Source organism: Eschrichtius robustus, chromosome 10 (genome assembly GCF_028021215.1).
Source record: "Eschrichtius robustus isolate mEscRob2 chromosome 10, mEscRob2.pri, whole genome shotgun sequence".
In the NCBI taxonomy this organism is placed as follows: Eukaryota; Metazoa; Chordata; class Mammalia; order Artiodactyla; family Eschrichtiidae; genus Eschrichtius; species Eschrichtius robustus.
The window spans coordinates 82200910-82220523 of record NC_090833.1 but is presented as its reverse complement, the minus strand read 5'-3'; the positions used below and the strand labels follow the sequence as shown (position 1 = coordinate 82220523).

The following is a 19614-nucleotide window of genomic DNA, read 5'->3' as shown; positions in this document are numbered from 1 at the left end:
TATGTATAGTAGTTTGTATCTGCTAATCCCAAACTCCTAATTTATCCCTCCCCGCCACCTTCCCCCTCTGGTAACCATAAGTTTATTTTTGAAGTCTGTGAGTCTGTTTCTCTTTTGTAAATAAGTTCATTTGTATCATTTTTTTTTTAGATTCCACATATAAGCCATATCATATGATATTTGTCTTTCTCTGTCTGCCTTACCTCACTTAGTAAGATAATCTCTAGGTCCATCCATGTTGCTACAAATGGCACTATGGCTGAGTGATATTCTTTTATATGGCTGAGTAATATTCCATTGTATATACGGACCGCATCTTCTTTATCCATAAATTGGTCGATGGAAGTTACTTAAGAACTAAAGTCTCATAAGTAAGTGGCAGAACTGGGTTGTCCAACCTTTGTCTGGTCTACTTTCCACTCTGTCCCACTAAAAGTTTGAGCCTAGAGATGATGGGAAAAGTATTATGAAACTCCTGCACATCTAATGCTAGTGGTTATAAAAACTATGACAGGGAAGAAAGCATTTATTTCCCTGCCTAACTCCTCCTTTCCAGAAACATAAGAGAATACTTCTGTTGTTGAGATCAAAGTACTGGAATACTTGGGCGACTTTGAAACATCAGTAATCTAGCTGATTTTATCACAGCATTTATCTAGCAGCATTTGTAGACTAGCAGCCTATAGGCCTAAAAATACCCACAGGCTCTTTTTGTATGGACTGCACAGATCTTTTTTTTTAATTTGAATTTTAAAGCTTTCAGATGGAGCTCAATATGGTCAATTTTCCGCAGTCACCACCACTCCCTACTGTCCCATACCTAGCCTGCACTCATTCACATCAGGCACCTGCCTGGCCTGTAGAGGCACTCGCTTTTGTGACCCTGGATTAATGACCATGATTATGTCTCTCCCAGAAGCCACTATTTCATCTTGCTAGTGCTCTATTTTTCCTTCTTAGATCCTGGATTTCTCAGAAGAAAAATAAATTTGGGAAGGGGGATAGGGAGTGCTGGGGAGATGGGCTGAAATTTTACATAATGTAACTGAGAAGGTGACATTTGTTTAACAACCTGCAAAGAGGGACAGAGTGTGAACCTGTCTGAAGGCAGAGTGCTCCAAGCAGAGAGAACAGCAAGAGAGAGCTTAACTGGCATGTTTGAGGGGCAGCCAGGCTTCTGTGGCTGGAGTGGCATGAACAAGGGGGAGGGTCCTAGCAGGACAAGGTCAGAGAGGTTAGGAGAGGAGGGGAGGGCTCACTGAGTAGAGCCCTAGACATCCCTGCAAGGACTTGGTTTATACTCTGAGGAAGATGAAAAACCACTAGAGGACAATTGAACAGATGAGTGGCATGATCCATGTTACGTTTTCAAAGGATGACTCCAGCTGCCGTGTTGACAATGACCCTCACATAGGCAAGGGCTAAAGCAGGGGGACCAGATGAGATGCTGCTGCAGTAATGTAAGTGAGAAAGATGGAGGCTTAGACCAGGTTGGTAGCGGTGGACATAGTAGGAAGTGGTCCGATTCTGGGTGTGTTTTGAAGGTAGAGACATAGAAGTTGCTGATGGGTCCATTGTGAGAGTGAACAGAGGAAAGTCAAGGTTTTTGGTCTGAGCAACTGGAAGAATGGAGTTGCTGTCAACAAAATACTGCAGTCCGGAAACCTGAGGTTTCCCTTTACCTCTTGTTATAGGAGAAGGATATGGAAAACAGAAGGCAGAGGGAGAATAGGTTGCGTATTAGGAAAAGGAGACTTAAGGAGGAAAGGCCATTTACAAGAGAAAATGCTGTTAGGTAAGAACACAGAGCATGGAAGATCTCTGTGACCACAGGACGGTGAAAATAGCCAAAGGGGCTGGGAGTGGTCTTTCTAGAGCAGTAATGCCACTCATATACAATATGTTGCTTTCACTGCTTTCCCAAAGAGGAGAGTAAAATGACCTTTCTTCTGGGGATATGGAATACCAGATATGTAAAGATGTAGTATTCCAGAAAGTCATAACTCTTGTCATCTTTCCTTACACTGTGAACATTTTCTCCCTTCAGGTTTCATGGAGTATTATATGATGGTAGAAAAATTACAGCTTGCATTTATTTTTTTTAAATTTTTATTGAAGTTCATAACATAAAATCAACCATTTTGACATGAAAAATATAGTACCATTTAGTACATTCACAGCTTTGCAACTAACACCTCTCTCTAGTTCCAAAACATTTTCATCACCCTAAAAGGAAACGTGGTACCCATTAAGCAGACACTCCCCATTCATTTCCTCCCTCAGCCCCTGGCAACCACCAGTATGCTTCCTGTCTCTATGAATTTACCTGTTCTGGATATTTCATATGGAGATAAATGGAATCATATGTATGCTTCCTGTCTCTATGAATTTACCTGTTCTGGATATTTCATATGGAGATAAATGGAATCATATGTTATGTAAGCTTCTGTGTCTGTCCACTTTCACTCAGCATGTTTTTGACATTCATCCATGTTGTATCATGTCTATAATGATTGAATAATATTATTATATGGATAAACCACATTTTATCTATTCATCCGTTTATGGACGTTTGGGTTGTTTCCAACTTTTTACTATTGGATTACTGCTGCTTTGAACATTTTTGTACAAGTATTTGTTTGAGTACTTGTTTTTAATTCTTTGGAGTATATACCTTGGAGTAGAAGTGCTGGATCATATGGTAATTCTGTTTGACTTGAGGAACTGCCAAACTGTTTTCTATAGCAGCTGAGCCATTTTAAAATCCCATCAGCAATGTTCAAGGGTTCCAGTTTCTCCTCACCCTTAACCAACACTTGTTATTTTCAGGTTTTAAAAAATTATAGCTGTGGTTTATGTCAAAAAGTGTTTTCCTATGTTTTCCTCTAAGAGTTTTATAGTGTCTGGTCTTACATTTAGGTCTTTAATACATTTGGAGTTTATTTTTGTGTATGGTGTTAGGAAGTGTTCTAATTTCATTCTTTTACATGTAGCTGTCCAGTTTACCCAGCACCACTTATTGAAAAGGCTGTCGTTTCTCCATTGTACGTTCTTCCTTCCTTATGGAATCTTAAAAACAAAAACAAAAACAAAAACAAAACCATGGTACTGATGAACCTAGTTGCAGGGCAGGAATAAAGATGTAGACATAGAGAATGGACTTGAGGACATGGGGTGGGAGGGCGAAGCTGGGGCAGAGTGAGAGTGACATCGACATATATACACTACCAAATGTGAAATAGTTGGCTGGTGGGAAGCAGCAGCATAGCACAGGGAGATCAGCTCTGTGCTTTGCGATGACCTAGAGGGGTGGGATAAGGAGGGTGGGAGGGAGGCTCGAGGGAGGGGACACGGGGACATGTGTATGCATATAGCTGATTCGCTTTGTTGTGCAACAGAAACTAACACAGTATTGTGAAGCAATTATACTCCAATAAAGATCTATTAAAAAAAATTATAGCCATTCTAGTGGGTGTGAAGTGCTATCTTATTGTGGTAACAACTAATGATGTGGAGCTTCTTTTCATGTGCTTGTTGGCCCTTTGTATTTTGCTTGCATGTTTTATGGTATCTTTCATTTAGGCTGCTCAGGACTGTCATACCAGAGCTATTAGGAAATATCTGTTGATATTTAAAAGATAAAACCAGTAATTCAGTCCTGCACATCATTTTCCCCCAGTTTTATTGAGATATAATAGACATACAGCACTGTATAAGTTTAAGGTATACAGCATAATGGCTTGACTTACAAGTGTTGTGAAATGATTACTGCACTACCTTCAGTTAGCATCCATTATCTCATATAAATGTAACAAAAAGAAAAAAATTTTTCCTTGTGATAAGGACTCTTGGGATCTACTCTCTTAACAACTTTCATATATATCATAGAGCAGTATTAACTATAGTTATCATGTTGTACATTATATTCCTTATACCTATTTATAACTGGAAGTTTGTACCTTTTAACTCCCTTCCTCTAATTCTCCCTCTTGCCACTCCCTGTCTCTGGTAACTACAAATCTGATTCCTTTTTCTATGAGTTTTTAAAAATAATTAGATTCCACATATAAGTGAGATCATACAGTGTTCGTCGTTCTCTACCTGACTTATATCATTTAGCATAATGCCTTCCACGTCCATCCATGTTGTCGCAAATGGCAGGATTTTCTCATTTTTTGGTGGCTGAATAATATTCTGTTGTGTGTGTGTGTGGGGGGGGAGGGTGTGTGTGTGTATCACAAGTTCTTTGTGTATATATATATATTCACAGATGAATGGACATTGAGGCTGTTTCCATGTCTTGACTATTGTAAATAATGCTGCTATGAACACGGGGGTGCAGATATCGTTTCAAGTTAGTGTTTTTGTTTCCTTTCGATATATTCTCAGAAGGGGAACTTCTGGATCATATGGCAGTGCAAAATTTTTAACTTTTGCACTTTTAACTTTTTGAGGAACCTCCATACTGTTTTCTATAGTACCTGTACCAGTTTATAATCCTGCCAACAGTGCACCGGGGTTCCCTTTTCTCCACATCCTTACCAGCATTTATCTCTTTTTTTTTTTAACATCTTTATTGGAGTATAATTGCTTTACAATGGTATGTTAGTTTCTGCTTTATAACAAAGTGAATCAGTTACACATATACATATGTCCCCACATCTCTTCCCTCTTGCATCTCCCTCCCTCCCACCCTCCTATCCCACCCCTCTAGGTGGTCACAAAGCACCGAGCTGACCTCCCTGTGCTATGCGGCTGCTTCCCACTAGCTAGCTATTTTACGTTTGGTAGTATATATATGTCCATGCCACTCTCTCACTTTGTCCCAGCTTACCCTTCCCCCTCCCCGTATCCTCAAGTCCATTCTCTAGTAGGTCTGTGTCTTTATTCCCGTCTTGCCCCTAGGTTCTTCATGACATTTTTTTTTTTTTTTTAGATTCCATATAAATGTGTTAGCATACGGTATTTGTTTTTCTCTTTATGACTTACTTCACTCTGTATGACAGACTCTAGGTCCATCCACCTCACTACAAATAACTCAATTTTGTTTCTTTTTATGGCTGAGTGATATTCCATTGTATATATGTGCCACATCTTCTTTATCCATTCATCTGTCGATGGACACTTAGGTTGCTTCCATGTCCTGGCTATTGTAAATAGAGCTGCAGTGAACACTGCGGTACATGACTCTTTTTGAATTATGGTTTTCTCAGGGTATATGCCCAGTAGTGGGATGGCTGGGTCGTATGGTAGTTCTATTTTTAGTTTTTTAAGGAACCTCCATACTGTTCTCCATAGTGGTTGTATCAATTTACATTCCCACAAACAGTGCAAGAGGGTTCCCTTTTCTCCACACTCTCTCCAGCATTTATTGTTTCTAGATTTTTTGATGATGGCCATTCTGACTGGTGTGAGATGATATCTCACTGTAGTTTTGATTTGTATTTCTCTAATGATTAATGATGTTGAGCATTCTTTCATGTGTTTGTTGGCAATCTGTATATCTTCTTTGGAGAAATGTCTATTGAGGTCTTCTGCCCATTTTTGGATTGGGTTGTTTGTTTTTTTCATATTGAGCTGCATAAGCTGCTGGTAAATTTTGGAGATTAATCCTTTGTCAGTTGCTTCATTTGCATATATTTTCTTCCATTCTGAGGGTTTTCTTTTCGTCTTGTTTATGGTTTCCTTTGCTGTGCAAAAGCTTTTAAGTTTCCTTAGGTCCCATTTGTTTATTTTTGTTTTTATTTCCATTACTCTAGGAGGTGGGTCAAATAGGATCTTGCTGTGATTTATGTCATAGAGTGTTCTGCCTATGTTTTCCTCTAAGAGTTTGACAGTGTCTGGGCTTACATTTAGGTCTTTAATCCATTTTGAGTTTATTTTTGTATATGGTGTTAGGGAGTGTTCTAATTTCATTCTTTTACATGTAGCTGTCTCTTTTTGTTTATTTATTTGTTTTGTCTTTTTGATGATGACCATTCTAAAAGGCATGAAATGATATGTCATTGTGGTTTTGATTTGCATTTCTCTAATGACTAGTGATGTTTAGCCTAGTTTCGTGTACCTGTTGGCCTTTCATTTATCCTGTTTAGAAAAATGTCTATTCAGGCCTTTTTCCCATTTTAAAATTGAATTATTTGGAGTTTTTATTTTGCTATTGAGTTGTATGAGTTCTTTATATATTTTGGATATTAACCCCTACTCAGATATGGCTTGGAAATTTTTTTCCCATTCCATAGGTTTTCACTTTGTTGTTTGCTTCTTTTGCTTGCAGGAGCTTTTTAGTTTAATGTAGTCCCACTTGTTTTTGATTTGGTTGCTTGTGCTTTAGGGATCATATCCAGAAAATCATTGCCAAGACCTATGTCAAGGAGCTTTTTTTCCTATGTTTTCTTCTAGGAGTTTCATGGTTTCAGGTTTTACATTTAAGTCTTTAATCCACTGCAAGTTAATTTTTGTGAGTAGTGGAAGTTTGGGGTCTAGTTTCATTCTTTCACATGTGAATATCCTCCTGCTTTGTTCTTCTTTCTCAGAATTGATTTGGCTATTTAGGGTCTTTTGTGGTTCCATATAAATTTTAGGATTTATTTTCTACTTCTGTAAAAAATTTCATTGGAATCTTGATAGGGGTTGCATTGAATCTATAAATCGCTTTTGGTAGTATTGACATTTTAACAATATTAATTCTTCTAATCATGAACATGGGATACCTTTCATTTGTGTCTTCTTCAATTTCTTTCACCAGTGTCTTGTAATTTTCAGTGTAGAGATCTTTCACCTCCTTGGCTAAGTTTATCCCTAAATATTTTATTGTTTTTGATGCTGTTGTAAAAGAGATTTTTTTTTTCAGATAATTTATTGTTACTGTATAGAAACACTACTGATTTTTCTATGTTAAATTTGTATCCTGCAACTTCACTGAATTTGGCAATTAGCTCCAATAGTCTTTTGGTGGAGTCTTTAGGATTTTCCATGTATAAAAATATGTCACCTGCAAATAGAGATAATTTTACTTCTTCCTTTCCAATTCGGATGCCTTTTATTTATCTTTCTTGCCTGATTGCTCTGGCCAGGACTTCCAGTACTATGTTGAATAGGAGTGGTGAGAGTGAGCACCCTTGTCTTGTTCCTAATCTTAGAGGAAAAGCTTTCAATCTTTCACCATTGAGTATGATGTGAGCCATGGGCTTATCATATATGGCTTTTATTATGTTGAGGTACATTCCTTCTATAGCTAATTTGTTGAGTTTTTATCAAATGGATGTTGAATTTTGTCAAAAGCTTTTTCTGCATCTATTAAGATGATCATATGATTTTTTTCTTTCATTCTGTTAATTTGATATATCACATTAATTTGTGTATGTTGAACCATCCTTGCATGCCAGCTCTAAATCCCACTTGATCACAGTAAATGATTCTTTTAATGTGCTGCTGGATTCAGTTTTCTAGTATTAAGAATTTCTGCATCTATATTCATCAGGCATGTTGGTCTGTAGTTTTCTAATAGTGTCCTTTCTGGCTTTGGTGTCAGGGTAATGCTGGCCTCACAAAATAAGACTGGGAGTGTTCCCTCCACTTTGATATTTTTGGAAGAGTTGAAAAGGATTGGTGTTAATTCTTTAAAATTCACCAGTGAAGCCATCTGGTCCTTGGCTTTCCTTCACTGGGAGATTTTTGATTACCAATTAAATCTCCTTACTAGTAATTAGTTGATTCAGACTTTCTATTTCTTCTTGTTTTAGTCTTGGTGGTTTGTATGTTTCTGAGAATTTCTCCATTTTCTCTAGGTTGTCCAGTTTGTTGGTGTATATTTGCTGATGGTAGCCTTTTATGATCCTTTGTATTTCTGTGGTATCAGTTGTAATGTTTCCTTTTTCATTTATAATTTTGTTAATTTGGGTCCTCTCTTTTTTCCTTGGTTAGTCTAGCTAAAAGTTTGTCAATTCTGTATCTTTTCAAAGACCCAACTCTTAGTTTGGTTAATCTTTCCTATTTTCCTGTTCTCTATTTTATTTCTGTTCTAATCTTTAGTTTTTCCTTTCTTCTGCTAACTTTGGGCTCAGTTTGACCACCATTTTCTAGTTCCTTAAGGCATAGAGTTAGGGTTTTTTTTATCTTTCTTGCTTCTAATGTGGGCATTTATTGCTATGAAGTTCCCTCTTAGAACTGCTTTTGCTGCATCCCATAAGTTTTGGTATGTTGTATCTCCATTTTTGTTTCTCTCAAGATACTTTATTTCCTTGTTAATTTCTTCTTTAATCCATTGGTTGTTCAGGAGATTGTTTAATTTCCATTATTCATGAACTTTCCAGTTTTTCTCTTATTGATTTCTAGTTTCACACCATTGTGGTCAGAGAAGGTACTCGGTATGATTTCAATCTTCTTGAATTTGCTAAGATTTATTTTATGGCCTAACATATGGTCTTTCCTAGAAAATGTTCCATGTGCACTTGAGAAGAATGTGTATTTTGCTGTTGTCAGATAGATAGAATGTTCTCTATATGTCTGTTAGGTCCATTTGGTCTATAGTGTTGCTCAAATCTGCTGTTTCCTTATTGATTCTCTGTCTGGATGATCTGTTCATTGTTGTGAGTGGAGTATTAAAGTCCCCACTGTTATTGTATTGCTATTTATGTCTCCTTTTAGCTGTGTTAGATTTTGATTTATGTATTTGGGTGCACCAATGTTGGGCACATAAATATTTACAATTGTTATATCTTTTTGATGTATTGACTCCTTTATCATTACCTTCTTTGTATATTTTTACCATTTTTAGTTTACAGTCTTTTTCTTTTTAACATCTTTAGTGGAGTATAATTGCTTTACAATGGTGTGTTAGTTTCTGCTTTATAACAAAGTGAATCAGCTATGCATATACATATATCCCCATATCTCTTCCCTCTTGCGTCTCCCTCCCTCCCACCCTCCCTATCCCACCCCTCTACGTGGTCACAAAGCACTGAGCTGATCTCCCTGTGCTATGCGGCTGCTTCCCACTAGCTAGCTATTTTACGTTTGGTAGTGTATATATGTCCATGCCACTCTCTCACTTTGTCCCAGCTTACCCTTCCCCCTCCCCGTATCCTCAAGTCCATTCTCTATTTTGTCTGATGTAAGTATTGCTACTTCTGCTTTTTTGTTGTTGTTGTTGCCATTTGCTTGAAATATCTTTTTCCATCCCTTCATTCTCAGTCTATGTGTGTCTTTATGTCTAAAGTGAGTTTCTTGTAGGCAGCATATCATTGGATCTTGTTTTTAAATTTATTCAGCCATTCTATGTCTTTTGATTGGAGAATGTAATCCATTTATGTTTAAATTATTGATTTAAAAAAAGGGCTTACAATTGCCATTTTGTTACTTACTGTCTGGCTGTTTTGTAGATCCATTGTTCCTTGTTTCTTACCCTGCTGTTTCTTATTTTGATGTTTTGTGGTATCAGTATGCTTTGACTTCTTTATCATGTTCCTTTTGTAATTACTAAAGGTTTTTCCCTTGTGGTTACCGTGAAGCTTACATAAAAATATCTTAAAATTGTAACATTCCAGTTTAAGCTAACAACAACTTAACTCCAATACAATCCCTAAGCTTTACACTTTTACTTCTCCTCCCCCTCACGTTTCAGGTTATTGATATTACAATTTGCTGTTGTTATTGTATAACTAATAACAGATTATTGTAAGTATGGTTATTTTTACATTTGTTTTTTAACTTGTAAACTAGATTTGTAAGTGAATTGTGCACCAGCATTACCGTACAGAATCTAACTTTGACTATATTACCAGTGAGTTTTACACTGCCTTCTTACTTTTTATGATGTTAATTAGTGTCCTTTCCACTTAACAGACTCCCTTTAGCATTTCTTGTAAGGTAGGTCTAATGGTGATGAATTCCTTCAGTTTTTGTTTGTTTGGGAAAGTCTTTATCCCTCCATTTCTGAAGGACAGCTTCACCAGGTATGGTATTCTTGGTTGACAGTTTCTTTCTTTCAATATTTTGAATATGTCATGCCATTAGCTTCTGGCCTGAAAAGTTTCTGTTGAGAAATCTGCCAGTAGTCTTATGGAGGCACCCTTACATTAACTTATCTCTTTTCTCTTGCTGGTTTTAAAATTCTTTTGTCTTTGACTCTTGACAATTTATATTTATGTCTCAGTAGAGCCCTTTTTGAGTTCAACCTATTTGGGATCCTTTGGGCCTCTTGGATCTTGATGTCTATTTATTTCTCTTCCCAGTTTTGGGAAGTTTTCAGCCATTACTGTCTTTAATATATTTTCTGTCCTTTTTCTCTTCTCTTTTTGAAATTCCTTTAATACAAATATTGTTTCTTTTCATTGTGTCCTGTAAGTCCTATGGGCTGGGGCTGGCTTCACTTTTTTCATTCTTTTTTCTTTTTGCTTCTCTGACTGGATAATTTCAAATATCCTATCTTCCAGGTCACTGATTCTTTCTTCTGCCTGGTTGAGTCTTCTTTTGAAGATCTCTATTGATTTCTTCATTTCAGTTATTATATTTTTCAGCTTTAGGATTTCTGTTTGGTTTTTAAAAATGGTTTCTATTTCTTTGTGGAGCTTCTCATTTTGCTCATTCATTGCTTTCCTAATTTTGTTTAGTTGTCATGTGTTCTTGTAGTTCACTAAACTTCTTTAAGAGGATTATTCTGAATTCTTTGACAGTCCATAGATCACCATTTCTTTAGGGTTATTAGTGCTTTTTTAGTTTCCTTTAGTGTTGTCATATTTACCTGATTTTTCATGGTCCTTGATTCCTTACGCTGGTATTTGTGCATTTGAGTAAGTGGGCTCCTCTTCCAGACTTTGCAGGTTTGCTTTGGATTCATCAGCCAGCTCAGTTTGGGTTTCTGGTGTCTGCTGTTAGCAACCTTGGGCAGGTGAGACCTGCTATTAGAGTCTATTTTGGGGCAAGGCAACTGTTTAAGCTCTGAGATTGTGGATGGGGGTGTGTGCCACTGGCTGAGAACAGCTGGATAGGACTGAGGGCTTCATTCCATGCCCAACTGAGGCTATAGTATAGGCTCTTTTGTCTGGATTTTCTGGTCAGGCTTACTAGATGGTCGGGACTAGGAACTATACTCAGCAGTAAATGGGGCTATGAATTAACTTCCCTACCCTGGTAGGGCAGCAGGATGGGACCCAGGGCCTGCATGGCTCATTGTTTGGGGACCCAAGTCAGGCAAGAGTGTTTACTGGATATCTGGTCAGGTGAGACTACCAGTTTTGCTCTGCAGACAGGGAAAGCCATGGGCTATACTTTTGGTTCAAATGCCACTGTTAAGCAGGGCATTTGGATGTAGTTGGATGGGCTACACAGCTTTCTGTGTGCTCTGGTAAGGTTCCCTGGTCAGATAAACTGAAGGCTGTATTCAGCAATGAGTCAGGCTATGACTTAGTTTCCCTACATAAACTAATTTAGGCACAGTGGGAGAAGCAGCTCCTAGGCCACTCTGTTTGTGGTCTTCAATCAGTCTGATCCAGGCCCCAAGTTCTATGGCCAAACTGGACCACTTGCTTTGCTCTAAAAGCAATCAGCTCTGCCTGCCCACCTCTCAGCTCCAGTGTGGCTGGATAATGCAGCTTCCAGGTGTTCTTACCAGCCCTTCCTGTCAGATGGAGCTATGACTCAGCCCTCCTGCCTGGGTAGGACTGGGAGAGCCCACTTCAGGTAACTCCCAAATTTTCCCAAACAGGCTTTCTGGTTGGAAGGGACAGGGATCTAGGATCCACAGTGGGTGGGGTTATGACTCAGTTCTTCTGCCTGGGTGTGAGTAGACCAGGCTCCAGGGCTGTCAAAACTCCTCCTCTGAGGATCTGAATCTGGCAGTCCTTTCCCTGGTTAGATGCACCACCAACTAGGTTCTGCATATGAGCACAGCCACTGGTTGGGACTAGTACTTGGCTCTGCAGGTAGGAACTCAGTCTGCCAAGATCTGAGTGCTGACTGTCGGAAGCCCCCCCGCCTTCTCCATCATGAATTCCCAGTGGTTGAGCCCCACAGATTCCCCTGTGATACTGGGGGGTGAAATACAGAGTAAGGGCTCCCATAAAGTGACCCACAATGCTAGGCGGGGAGCTGGATGTCACCCGTGGCTCTCTTTTCCCACTGAAGGAACTGGAGTCTCTGAGGAGATCTCTCAGTGTGATCAGCATAGCCATTCCTCTTACCCTCCCAGTGCAGTCTGTCTTGGTCTCTGTGGTACAGGAGGGTACTTCAGCCTCACTTGCATGTTTTAGGATTTTCTCAGTGGTGTCTTCTCCGTGAATGGTTATTAGTTGTTCTTCCTGTGAGGGGGAGAGAAGTCAGAACAACCGATGTTGGCATCTTGGTGACATCACTTCCTGTACATCTTGAAGAGAGGGAAATACTGAAATGCATTCATTAAAAGCAGGGTTACAGTTACCTAATGTACTTGGCTACCAATTTGGTATTATACTGTAGATCCCTCCTGGGGAACATTTCTTTGATTCTACCTTTCCCACTAAGAACCCAAGACTCAAAATTAGGAGAACTGGCCTTAGGCCTGATATTTGAAGGGTTTCCCATCTATAAAATGAAGGGTTGAGAAATACCTCTCCCCCAATAAAGGTTAAGAAATAATGTTCATACCTTTTGACCAAGCAATTTTTCTTTCAGACATCTATCAAATGAGCTGAAACAAGAGATGATAAAGGCTGTATATGTAAAGATGTCTCATAGCATTCTTTTTTCACAACTGTAAAGCAATCTAAATGTTTGCCAATAGGCAACTATTATTGTATTAACTAAGTAGAAAAGTTGGCAACCATAATAAATGCCAGTGGGAGTTTTATGTCAACAGAGAAAATGTCTAAGTTAAAATGTTAAAGGAACAAGATGTAAATTTGTTCATACAGATATGACTGCAGTTATATGAAACGAGAAACCACAAAATTGTGCCTAGAATGAAGACTAGAAAAAATACATAACATAATAAAATATCCCATTAGATAGTAGACTCTCTAATTTTACTATAATACTTTATTGGATGACAGTGTTGACTTCCAAAAGACACTACTCAAATTTATAATGGTGATTTCTTGTCATTTTGTTCTTGTAAACATGACCAGAGTTGGGGGTTTTCAGACCATAATTGCACATGTAAATATTGTAAATACTGCCAACCATTTGAGGTATTTTGGTTATCTTGGGTTTAACATGTTGACCTTAGAACTTATGGTATAGGATCTATTACTAAAAATGACTTTGTTAAAAGTCAGGATTCCACAGAACAATTTCATGGATTCCCTAACTTCCATTCGTTAGTTAGTTTTGGTTTATTTCCATTTACAGATTTTTGTGGAAGAAGAAAACTTGAAATTTAAAATTAAGAAAAATATGTCTCTTTACAGGTGTTCCATTGCCCAAAGAAGATGACATTTCTGCCCCCTTGACCTCCAGCTCACCAGTAAAGGAATCCCATGAGTATGAAGAGCCCTCAAGTGAGGAGGAAGATAAAATAAAAGAAGAGCCCTTGACCATCTCTGAACTGGCATACAACCCAAGTGCCAGCCTGCTCCCTACCCCCGTTGATGATGATGAGATTGACATGCTCTTTGACTGTCCATCTAGGCTGGAGTTGGAAAAAGAAGACACAGATTCGTTTGAGGAACTAGAAGCAGATGAAAATGCCTTTTTAATGGCCGAAGAAGAAGAGCTGAAGGAGGCTCACCAAGCTTTGTCATGGAGCTATGACATTCTGAGTGGCCATATTCGGGTGAACCCACTGGTCAAGAGTTTTTCCCGGCTCCTTGTGGTGGGCCTGGGCCTGCTGCTTTTTGTATTCCCCCTGCTCCTCCTCCTTTTGGAGTCAGGTATTGATCTCTCCTTCTTATGTGAAATCCGCCAGACGCCCGAGTTTGAGCAGTTTCACTATGAATACTACTGTCCTCTCAAGGAGTGGGTGGCTGGCAAAGTCAACCTCGTTCTTTACATGCTGGGTTGCTCATAAAGCTCATATCTCATATGACTAAGGGCTATATTCAATACTAGTGATTTTTTTTTTTTCAGCAAAGGCCTTGTTCTGAATGGTCACAGGACCGTCAACAGGTGTTCCTTACTCATAACTGATTATTCAGACTTTAAGTTAGCTTTCCATAATTCACTGCAAGTAAGTTTAAATCAAATACAGTTATTTTAGTTACAGGTCAGGAAGATGGCCTCTAAATAACCAAAAATATGTTTATTTTTTATTATAGTACAGACATACTCTTTATCTATTATAATAAATTGAGCTGAATTAGATTTCCTTTTTTAATAGTTAACACCATTATAAGCTATAAGGTTCAGAATCAGAGTTTTAGTAAAAACCCAAGAGAAACTTTTTTGAATATAATCCTTAGTGAAAACAATGTTCTCTAACCAATGCCTATACAACTAAATTTATGCTGGGCTTTTGTTTTTGTTTTTTTAAAAATATTTTTATGTGTTCAAAATATTTTGGTAAATTTTTAGCAAAAAAAAAAAAAAAGAAGCCTCCTGGAGTTATTTAAGTGTACAGATTGTAAGACTAACGCACAAAGGGTATGTCAGGAATTTTTTAATGTTTGTTTTGGCACTGGTTTGTTTTTTAAAATATTTTTGGCTGAACATGATTTGTTGTTACCTGCATATGAGATAGAAAATAGGTAGAAAAACACTGTAGAAAGTTAGCTTCTGAAACAGATGGAACTGGAGGAAGTAGAAATTGAGAGCATCAAGTGGACACAGGGTCCATTTTTCAAAGTATTTGGACAAGATGACTTGTTACTTTCATTTGCATCCTGTCCATATATTTTGGCTCTGGAAATAGAATGTTTTTAAAAGAAAGTGAAACTTTAAAGGAAAAAAGTTAAAGGAGATGCTAGTTAATTGCATATTATTGTACATTAACCCAAGAGTGGAAGCAGATGGGAATTGGACAACTGGTAAGTTGCAAAACAAGAGCTCTGGTGAGGCTGGTAGGCAAGTGATGGTAGACAAATGATCTATTTTATGAAAGTGATGGTGATGCAAGGTATTGGATGATGTAAAGAACAGTATACTCACTGTCCAAGTTGACATGAATATGTTTAAGTGGATCTAAATAAAAGTGGAGAAACTTGAAGGCACATTTTTTGGTCCCTCATGCCGTTCATTGAGATTCTGTGGAAGAAACTTTAAAGGAAGTGTGTGTGTGTGTGTGTGTGTGTGTGTGTGTGTGTGTGTGTGAGAGAAAGAGTGTGAAGAGAATGGATTTTGGCTTTTTGATAAATGCCTATGATCCTTCTTTGTGGCGGTCATTATACTCTTTTCCTTTCCTGGTTTCCTTAAGATTTTAACTCATTCATAATTGGGGCTCTCATTAAGAAAGTGGAGGGGACTCAACTCATTAGATAATACACCATTTCAGCTTGGGTGAAGTAGTGAAATGACTCCCTAACTAGACAGTAGATGGGACAAATGCTCTAGTACCTTCCTTCATACCATTAAATCCATGACAGAAAGGCTCTGATGCTTTCCATGCACAGTACTTACCAATACTGTGAAAGAAAAGAGTATGGAGCTTAGGGCAAAGAGCATAGGGATTTCTCCATAGATTGTAAATGAAGGCATGGAATATTTTCAAAGGGATTGGGCTGCCTATAATCTCTCCCTAACTCCAACTCTATCATTAACATAATCTCCAAATTGGCCATTCCAGTCCTACTCATTCATGGAGCTCTAAGTGCTTTATTAGACATTTAATTTTGTAAATAAGTTTTAAAAGTCAGCTCATGAAGCCTTCAGTTGAGCAAACTATAGTATAATTTGCTATTAAGTTTATAGGGTGTTCTTTCTCATGTGCATTGAGTGATTGATTTTGCTTTTTAATAAAGAATATTTGATACCTGAAATTTGATACCAGGGTAGAAATATATTTTCTATAGGTTATTTGGAAAGTTTGCAAATGGCCTCCTTTGAAGCTGAAGATTTTTCCCCCCTTGTTTATGACTTAAAGTCATACTTTCTTACATAAGGGTACTCCAGTGTAGTCTGCACAAAATTAGTTCCCTCTTCTAATCATGCTTCAAATCATTTTCTTTGAAGTTCTAACCATAACAAATCATTTAGCCCTTGCCCTTTTACACTAATATTTAATAATATTTTTTAAACTAGGGAATTAATATATTAGCCATCATAAAACATTGAAAAATACTGACAGAATAAGTATCACACATAGTCCAGCCAAGCAGATCTATAGTAAGGAATAATAAATATATAATTTTAACATTTCTAGCTAACATCTCTTTTCTCTTAGGCAAAAACTTCAGAGTTGAATAGAAATGTTTTTAAGTGAAGGAGTTGACAGGATAGGGTCTGCAGAATTTAAACAATTGCTACCAAAAGTAAAACTTGGATCCCGAAATGCCATTTTGTCGGGATAGAATCAGAGTCTTTTGAAATATCTGCTTAAGTTTTCTTAGAAGACAGTCACCAGTTGCCTGAATCAAATGAGGAAAAGACTGCTTCCAAAGATGGAGAATATATAATACAGTAAGATACAGAATTCAAAGCAAGTGTGTGAGTATATGTATATTCCATATTACTGGTATATGTGTTTATATATGAATCTGTATATATGTGTGTATTTGTATACACACAACTGATATGCCCTTCATACATAGTTGTTTTTATTTTTCCCCAGTTGAGGAATTTGTGACATGTTATTCCTTTTCCCTCTCAGATATCATAGTGGATAAAACCCACAGTCTCAAAGGTTTCAATTTTCCATGAAAACTACCATTTGTGTACATTTGTGGTTTTATACACACACACATATGGCAAATACATATACACACACAATCTTGTCTTTAGTGCTAATGCAAGTTGGATCATGAAAAAAACGTAGGTGAAGTATCGTGTATTTCTGTCCGTGCTTGGAACATACTGTAAAATGTTATGTATCTGGAATATATTTTGTGGTTTGTCTACTATTTATAAAAGACAACTCTGGGAAGAAGTCAAAATGAATTGATTTCATTGAGATACTAGAGAGTTGGGGGCCATGTTACCTGTGATTGGAGCCTTATCTTTGTATAGTGAAATTTGCATTTCTGTGTTAACAGCCAGATTGTTTTATATGTTAATATGGTGGCAGGAATCCCTAATAAAAAATACTCTGGGGAAAAATGTTTCTGCAATCATTTAGTTTTATTCAAAGTAAAGTTGCATAAATAGCCCATTGGAAACTACAGAAAGGTGCCATCTGCTACCATGAAATGAGGTCACCCTTGAATGGTGATAGTATGGAAAAAAAAAAAAAATCACAGGTAATGGATGGGATTAACCCTTCCTTTGCAGAAGTCACCCAGGCTCAAAGGAAAACTATTAAGTGCACTAGAAATGCACCCAAATATAAAAGACAGCTGTAGTTTAATTAGTGGCATCAAGATAGAAATAGAAAAGCATAGAGAAAAAACCAGAAAAGGGGTGTTCTGTATGACAGGCAAGAGGAAGGATTTCAGAGTGCAGCAGTTAGTATGTTCTCACTTCCTGTGCCAAAGAGAGCTACCTCAGACTCAGCTCTGCAACTTTGCCGTTCAACTTCTATCTGTTCACAGGCCCTGGAAGAATCTTGCTATTCTACTCCTGTCGTCCCCTCCATGCATGGCCTAAAAGGACCTCCGCTTTGCTTTGGCACAAAGCTAACAACTCCACACCTGACAGTTAAATCAGAAGGTGTTAGTTACTCTGAATGGAATAAAAGGGACTCTCTTTACTACAGAAACACCATAGGTGTCCAGCTGAATTGTACCCTAGCTGCGGTGGCCTAGTCAAGTTGTTTTTTTTTTTCAGTTTTATCGAGATATAGTTGACATATACCAGTATATTATTTTTAGGTATACAACATAATGATTTGATATACGTATATATTGCAAAATGATTACCATAATAAGTTTAGTCAATGTCCATCACCTCACGTAGTTAGATTTCTTTTTTCTTGTGATGAGAACTTTTAAGATTGCTGACTCTTAGTAACTTGCAGACATACGATACAGATACAGAATCGTTAACAGAGTCACCAAGCTGTGTATTACATCCCCAGGACTTATGCATCTTAAAACTAGGAATTTGTACCTTTTGATCTCCTTCATCCATTTCACCCATCCAGGGGTTGGGGGGTGGGCGAAGTCTGTCAAGTTCTTCCTCAGCAGTCCTCAGGGGTCTGAGCTCCAGAGCACAGGAAAGAAAAGGAAGTCAGTGGCCAGTGTTCAGGTGTGAGGTATCAGGAGTCAGTCCCGAGCCAGCACCTGTTTGTGTTAGTGGCCGCACACTGGGAGGCTCACACACAATGGCCCTTGGCCACTTGTTCACTGAGCAGCCCAGGCTCCGAACCCAGCCTCACCTCATGGGAGAAACCCTTTTCCTTATTCATACACTCCTTGCTCAGCCGATTAGGGTAAAGATCTCCTAACTACATTTCAGCTTGGAAGGAAAGGACTGGGGAGAAGCTTCCACCTGGGTGACCTCGGGATGGTTGTGGTTGAACTTGAGACTCTTGGGGCCGCCTTTCTCTACTGGGTGGAGATAATGTGCTAAAGGACCCTGCTTACTTGTCCTCCTGCTTCTCTCTCTCTCTCTCTCTTTCTCTTGGACCTGCTTTTGGGCTTCCAGTCTCCATGCCGTAAACAGACCCAGCAGGACCTGCCCGTGGTGGGCCCACCCAGGACTCAGCTCTCCATGTTCCAGCCTCGGTCTGTGGCAGGGTGGGTAAGTTTGGTGAGCCCCACCCACTGCCCTCAGCTGTCACCACTTCAGAGAGGATGAAAGAAACCTCGCTTGGGCCTCAGATCCCAGCTGTGCTCTTCAATTCATCAATAAAGCCGATTTTAATCCTCTTCTGGCCATGTGTCTATTGTCTATGGGGAAGTGGGGTGTGAGATGGGGAGTGGTGCAGGATTCACACTAAGTACATGCAAGACTGTTTAGGATCTGTTACTTCCAGTGTTGCAAGAGAGGAAGGAGTCGGGGAGGCTGCTCCCGGCTGAACCTCAGGCATCAGAGGACGTCTGCCACTGACATCGGCCCTGACAGCCCTTGTAGATGGGTGAGGGAACTTGGGACATAATATTAGAAAAGAACAGAGGATTGCTTGGAACCACACATCCTTCTTCTTTACCTGTAGCTGATGCTGACCCCAAATATCTCTTTGGAAAGAGAACCAAAGCCGCTTTCCTGGTTGCAAAGGAAAACCCTTAGTAGGACACAGGATATGCTTTGTGTGGATACCAAATATTGAAACCTGTCTTGCAAATTACTGTAGTTCCTCCAGCTAACATGGCTCATCTTGATCTCCTCATCCACAAGAATTATGATTTTGATAATTCCAAGGGTTTTGAGCTTTCCAAGGAGACTACACTTCAAGGGAGGGAACATACTGACAAACCAACATTGGTTTCCACTCTGGCAGTTATATTCTTCGTAATAAGTTAAAAACACAGCATCCTGGTTTAGGGATCAGTCTCCTGTCATTTCCTTGATGTGAATTGGCTCGCTCCCATCCTCAATCAGCCTCAGTGTCCTGATAACCCTGAGCTTGCAAACCAGACCCTGCACAGTGGTGGCCACAGAGAGGTACTACTT

At 38.6% G+C, this 19614-nt stretch overlaps 1 protein-coding gene across 6 annotated transcripts in view; it reads left to right on the top strand.

The window, feature by feature from the left end:
- The window catches only part of FRMD3 (FERM domain containing 3), a 371558-nt gene extending 352854 nt beyond the window's left edge, over window positions 1-18704 (top strand). For 5 of the 6 annotated variants that reach the window (XM_068552178.1, XM_068552177.1, XM_068552181.1 and 2 more), the window contains one exon: window positions 13383-14339. In XM_068552178.1, the coding sequence (XP_068408279.1) occupies window positions 13383-13981 (599 nt within the window). In that variant the 3' untranslated portion in view covers window positions 13982-14339. Of the gene's footprint in view, window positions 1-13382; window positions 14340-18645 lie in introns of those variants that run through there. The other variant, XM_068552180.1, reaches the window with a different exon arrangement.
- Window positions 18705-19614: the final 910 nt, after the last annotated feature.